This window comes from Brassica napus, chromosome A2, assembly GCF_020379485.1.
Source record: "Brassica napus cultivar Da-Ae chromosome A2, Da-Ae, whole genome shotgun sequence".
Classification (NCBI taxonomy): domain Eukaryota; kingdom Viridiplantae; phylum Streptophyta; class Magnoliopsida; order Brassicales; family Brassicaceae; genus Brassica; species Brassica napus.
This window is the reverse complement of record NC_063435.1, coordinates 29,058,536-29,065,509: the sequence shown is the minus strand read 5'-3', so window position 1 is coordinate 29,065,509 and position 6,974 is coordinate 29,058,536. Positions and strand designations below refer to the sequence as shown.

Below are 6,974 nucleotides of genomic sequence, written 5' to 3'. Positions count from 1 at the left end.
AAGATAGGAATGGTCTTTTATTTATAATTTAAGATTTTAACTTTGTAAAGAAATATAATTAAGAGATAAGATTTAATAACATTTACTACTTATGACAAGCAAGTGCAGGGTAGATACTACGAAGGTGCTTCAACATCACGTGTGAACGAAGAGGACTTTGACGATGATGTCATCGCAATGACGTATGCACAGACAGCATGGACGTGAAAAAGTGAGCTTCCACTTAAAGTAATGAGTTTTGGATAAATAGATCATTATCGTTTACGTTATAGTAGTGATTAGTGAGTGCTCAGTAACGTGAACATTTGGGTTTTGGTATTTAGATCGACGGCTGAGGATGTAAGTTGTATGTTTGCTTCTCTTGCGTCTGAAACCGACAGAACGTTTTGTAATTACAGTGCACACCAAGACAATAAGACTTGACTTATTGCATTCTGAAAATGTAATTATATACTACTTTATAGAGATACTGTGACAAACTTTATCGATATGTTTGGCCTAACTTACGATTTAAAGATATATAAACAAAAATATTTGCTATCAGGTCTAATATATTTATGCAAACGTAAACAAAGATATCTATATTTGACCCTTTGACTAATCCGATCCGATTATAACATGATACATAGTTCTATAAATCAGTCTAAAACAAATCAATGTGTTAATATAATATACTCCAGTTTTGATAGGAAGCCTATAACTGATGACGACATAGTTTCTTACTGTCGACAAAATATTATATAATTTCTTCTAATTATTCGTTTTGTCTCCAGAATATAGTATTATTACACACACTGACCCACATACATGTGAACACAATTTCGAATGTCTATTCCTAAGTCAACGATTCAAAGTGGTCTTTTAATCTTGTCTTCAAGGCGAAATTTCCTGGCGCCACTGTTAATTGCTTACCACAACAATAATTGCTCTTTATTGTGTTCAAAGGTAAAGAAAAATAATGAATTAACCGAGAATAATATATACAGATACATGTGGTGTGGCATTTTATAAATCTTGGTGGAGACTCAAAATATCTAAGGTTGATTTGGAGTCTTGCTTATGGTGGTTGAGGCTCTGGTGGGTGTTTCTTTAGCAACCAGCAGCTTGTGGTTTTGGATTTTAGGATTCGTCTAAATCGCCGATTTGGTTTTTTTTTCGGTCTTTACTCTGATGTTTCAGACTTGTGACTACACATGTTTGGTTTTGTAACGTGGGTTTGAATCTCTTATATATTATTTGAGAATCATTACAACATTTTTTTGTACCCACATGTCATTACTAGAATGATTCTTAGAATCTTTAGAGAAATAGGTTGGTCCATCTAAATATATAATAAACTTTTTATTAAACTAACCATAAATACATTATTATTTCCATAAATAAAATTACGAAATTACCTAATATGGCTATAGTATATATGACAATTAATGACTTTGAATAATAAGGATTTGATAAAAATAAGTGTATCTTTTATTATATTTGTTTAATTTTAAACTATTAAAATAAATTAAACAATCATAGTAACCATTTAATAAAAATTAAAAAAAATTCTTTGTATGTTATATTTAAAATTTTTAAAAACGAGTATAAATTACTAAAACCATTAAAAGTTTCAAATTTAAATTTTGTGATCTATGGTTTAAAAATTTTGTTATGACATGATACAAATTAATAAGAAATTAATATAAGTTGAAAGTCTCTTTTAATAAGTATTAAAAATAAAAAATATATAAAAATATATATGTACATATATATCATTTTAAATTAAATTATATGTCATATAAGAAAATAAATAAATATCTTAATTTTGAATTTGCTTTGAACAATTTTTAAATTTTGAAAAACTATTGACAAATTAATTTTAAAAAATGTTATAAATTACTTAAACTATTAATTCCACAATGAAAATTTTGTTATCAGTAATTTAAATTTTTTGCTATAACAGATACAAATGATAAAAAAACATGAGCAAAAAGCATCATTTAATAAATATTAATATTAAAATATACTATATATATATATATATATGTTACTATCATTTAAATTTAATTATATACCATATCAAATAGAAAAAAAATATTCTTTTGGATTAATAAAATTTATTTATATGTTCGCACCAACTTAATTATATAGATAATAATTACTGACTTTTTAATTATTTAATATATATTTATTATTTCATAATAGATTAGAAACATATAATATGTAAAATAATTTATATATATAACGTTCATTCCGCGCAAGGCGCGGATCTTAACCTAGTAATAATAATATTTCAGATGACAAAAAGAATCATGTGGTGTGGCTTTGTTATACGTAACGCATCAGAGTTGATGATAGGATGGAGAAACAGTTTTTTTTTAATCACCATAAAGTTTGTGGAATGATGATATGATTGAACACTTGAGTTTACATTGATATAATGAACATATGTATATATGTACAAATGAAATTGAAATTTAAACGAAAAATAACTATAAATGAGTATATGATTTTTTAAACTGATTATTTCATTCCACTTCCTATAAACGAGTATATGATCATTTGACTATATATATCGATTTATAAAACACATATATAGAAGTACTAATTCAAATGTTATCAGACGAACAACAAATAACAATTAACCGGTATGGAATTAATTCCCCAAAATTGCAACAAAAAAAAAATCAGTAAAGAGAACAAATTATATAGTTGCTATTAATCCCAGAAGAACAAGTCCAACGACAAAGAATCTTCCGAACACAAAGCTGATCCTGAAGTCGTCACTTCCACTTACGATCTGGATAGGGAACAAGCAACTTCCCACAGTCGCATTGTCCTTAGTAATCCTAGCAGTTCCTTTGAAATCACAAGCCCTAACGTCTTGACCCTGAATCTGATAATACATGTTAAATGCGTATGATATGTTTTGGATTCTGTCTAGCTTACTACATCTTGAATCACCCTTCATCGCAGTGCAGTCACCGTGGTAACATGCATACTCTAGGTCCGGAGCAACCTTATCTAGATTGATCGTGTCTTTGTTCACTATGCACCATTGTTTATCTAAGTATTTCACACCTTTCGCTGCCACGGGTACGATCTTGCGTCCTTTTCCAGTGAAATCTAGCATAAACTTAGGTGTTCCATCGTATCTGGTGGACAAATATTAGAAACAACTAGAAATGTCAATGACTGATGTTTTGTTTTACCCAATTATGCTTATATGTGCACATATAGTATGTAACGTAACCAAGGACAATAAAAGACGAACATTATGAGTCGTAATAAGTTAGTAGTTATTACGTGAAAATATTGGTATGATAATAATTTGAGGTGAATAATAAAACTCGAAAAGTCAAATAATAGAACAAAAAAAAGACATCAAAATACTAAAAAATCTTATCCAAAATGTATAAACGCTAAGAATTGGTTTTAATAACACATGCACAGTATTATACTATTAGTATCTGACAAATCCAGTTCAGGAGAGCAAAACTTTGAAACTTGATATAAATAGCTCTTACCACATCATATGAATGTCTATGTCATAAAACGTTAAAAACAATAAGAAGGTGACTTGTCGATCAAGAAATCTAGTTTTAGAGTGTTAGATATGAAGAGAGACGTTTTTATATTACCTAAATATTCCCCAATGTCTCTCGAATGGTCCAGGCATAATACTCTTCATGTCCTCGTCGAGGAAACCGAAGAGATAAACTTCTAATCTCTCAGGCCTCAATGGAGTCCCTTCCTCTTCAGCAAGTCTTTTCATAAGACCTGCATAGAATTTCTCTGCTAGCTTTGGCGTCGCATGTTTATGACCATCCGTTGGCCACCCAATCTGTAAAAGATAACCAAATTCAATAAACTATTTCAATATCTGTGATATTCATACATAATGAGTGTTCTAGGAATTGGTCTTTAAAATGACATAAAAAACTAAATGCCTAGCCGACAAATTGACTATGAACGAACCGATTTTTCTAAAATATATATATATTTTTTAAGTCGGTATAGTTGTCGTAAACGAAAATCTCGAATAAAGCGTCTAATCACTGTCTAACGATTTTTTTAAAATATTATACATAATAAACAATAACTTGCTTATCAAGTTACCTCCCCAATGATAATCTTCATATCTTTAATCCCGGCTTTCTTCAACGAGTAAACAAGCGTATCGTAATTCGCATCAAACACGTTATCGTAGTTCTTACCTTTATCAGGAATTGACTCGCCTTTACCGTCGAAAAAAGCAAATTCAACGGGAAAATGTTCGTTTAGGTAAAGACTAAGAAAAGGGTAAATGTTGACTGTGAAAGGTAAATCATTATCGTGGAAGAAGTTGACTATGTCGAGCATCGTTTTCTTTACATCGCTTCTAAAATCTCCTTCTGATGGCTTATCATTAGCTGATTGGTAAACTTCAGCGTTCTGTGGGATCGTGGCTTTCATTTTATCAGTATGTCCAGCTTCTTTTAACGCCTTGTGAATGTTCTTTAATGCTGGAAACGTTGTCTCCAAGAACGATCCGTTGTATGCTGACAAAAACGGCTCGTTCCCCACGGCCACGTACCTATAAATAGCGATCATATAATGGACTTTAGTCAATCCACTTATCGCCTAATTGAATATTTGAATATGATCATTAAAGTTTTGTAGGGTTACTTGATGTTGACGCCACCCTTACGCATGTAAGCCGTGACATTTTCTTTGACCCAATCTTTAGCATTTTCGTAATCTTCGGCAAGACTTTCAAGAAGGTTATTAGGGATTCCGACCATAACCTCCATGCCCGTACCGGCCAAAGTATTCATCGTCCATGAATGAGCGTCAAAAAGCTTTACTTTATTGATCTTGTTGTCTTTAAGCATCCTAACAACAATATCAGGATTCAGTGGATGCGATGCGATATTGCCCCAGTTCACACCGAAGCCTCTGACCAAGCTAGCCAGGGTCAAAGTGGTCATTATAACTGTTCCGACATTAACGAGCATCATTGCTCTTCCGGCCATATTGAGAAAGTGGTGATGAGTGAGATTAGGTATGTTTGATGTAGCTCGAAGATGGTTTTTTTTTATGTTTGATTGATTGTTGTCTTTTCTAACAGTCGGGGAATTTTTTTTTTCGTGTCTTTGGGTGGTCGTTTGTAATGTTGTAATAAGAGTGTTTTTAGGTTGCTAGTGAGGAATTTTAGCTTCACATAAGTTTCTATTTTTAGGAAGAACCACGAGTGAATATAGATGTCTTTTGCCGGACACTTGTAATCAGTTAATTATTTTGTTTTTGGTTAAGAGAATATGTCGCTGTATAAAATTGGTCGAACTTTATTAAAAAAAGAAAAAAAAATTGGTCGAATTTTCCTTTTTAAAGATTAAATCCTCTTGATGTCAAAAAAGAATTAAACCTCTCTTAAATTAGCATTATTTAACATGGATGTTGGTCGCAAAATATTTTTTTTATTACGGTGGTACATCGATATGTAAAATCGAATCTAGCATCATGTTTATCTATATCTACATATTTAAAACAAAAGGTTAGCTCTTTGTTTATTGTGAATCCTAGGAATGTTAAACCAAAATGTTAGTTCAATGAGTGAGCTAGCTAAAGAAGTCAGACAACGAGACATTTTATTTTTCAACATAAGTTAGACAGGTTCGGATGGGGGCGTGTCCAGAAGCATCGTTACTATCGAACATAACTTGACTTGATAGAGTGGGTTGTTGACAAAAAAAAAATATAATGCTAATTAAAATCTAAACTCATTATTAAACTTGCATCTCTTAGCATACGCCATGCAGAATCAGCTACTTGAAGGTTCTTTCCTTTGAATCAGTCTCCTATTTCTTGATTATGTTACATAATTGCTATTCGGATTTGATTATCCTCCCATGGATCTGCTCATGAGATTCCAATCATTTATTCTTCTAGCTTCTACAAGTCCAAAGATCTTGAATTTGATCTTAAAGTTACATGTATTTGCTTTTACAAAACCTTACCCATGCAAGAGTTTTATCAACAACACCAATTCGTTCTACCAAACCTATAATACTTTAACAGCTTATTTTCCTCCAAGTCACATATATAACACAACACTATATATGATTGTAACAAAGAGAAAGTTCTGAAACAACCAAATGGTCTCTCAAGTTTTGCTCGAAGAACCCTCGAGGAATTCAACTTGTGAGGCTGAGTCCGGTAACACAATCCAAGCTCTACAAGCCAGAGGTTACCTTACTGAAATCCTGTTTCATTTGGCAACAATTAAAAAAATCCCATTGTGAAGTCTCAGTTGTTCTAGTATTGTCTTATGTAATACACAAACAATTGCTTAATCTCTGATAGGCATTGGAGAAAAATGAAATTGGCCCGTAACATATATGGATAGGTAAAATCTTCGATAGTGATTTTGGTATGATTCATTTCATGTCTTGTCAAAGCTATCAAGACATAAATGTAGACTTGTTAACGGTGATGAAAGAGAGACAAAGACTGATTATACCAAATGGGACCAAACCTTCCATGTGCTCTCATGGTCCCTATCTCAGTTCAACATGTCTGTATAACACATTGCTTTGATGTCGATCTCCGTGAAACTACGTGTTTCTATGTAAAACCGATAAGTGTTTGAAAATCTTCGGAGATAGCTAAAACCAAAAATTAGAGAAACACACACTTCTTTCTTTGGTCATGACTTTCTTCTCTGTACTAACAAAACATTCATCAGTAGGTGTTGTCTAGAGATTGTCACTGGTTCTTGGTACATGACATTGTGGCTAGTTTCTGGACTTTTCAATAAAAGAAAAAAAAAGTTCCCGATCTTTTCAAACGTAAAAGTCTAATCTACCTAATCATATGAAACTGGCAATAATAAAAATTATAAAGTCTTGGAAATAATGTCACAGAGAATTTCTTAAAATTAGGTCCACAAATAATAATATCAGGTCATTTATCCATTTATTTCATGGGATAGAACTCAAAACGAGTCATAA

The 6,974-nt window shown here is 31.7% G+C and overlaps 1 protein-coding gene across 1 annotated transcript; it reads right to left on the bottom strand.

The window, feature by feature from the left end:
• Window positions 1-2,566: 2,566 nt before the first annotated feature.
• LOC106380155 (glucan endo-1,3-beta-glucosidase 8-like) lies at window positions 2,567-5,609 on the bottom strand. The gene is made up of 4 exons (XM_013819964.3): window positions 4,651-5,609; window positions 4,102-4,558; window positions 3,624-3,826; window positions 2,567-3,137 (listed from the first exon to the last, which is right to left on the bottom strand). The coding sequence occupies exons 1-4, from the start codon at window positions 4,995-4,997 to the stop codon at window positions 2,687-2,689; spliced, it is 1,458 nt and encodes a 485-aa protein (XP_013675418.2). The 5' UTR covers window positions 4,998-5,609; the 3' UTR covers window positions 2,567-2,686.
• Between the last annotated feature and the right edge of the window lie 1,365 nt (window positions 5,610-6,974).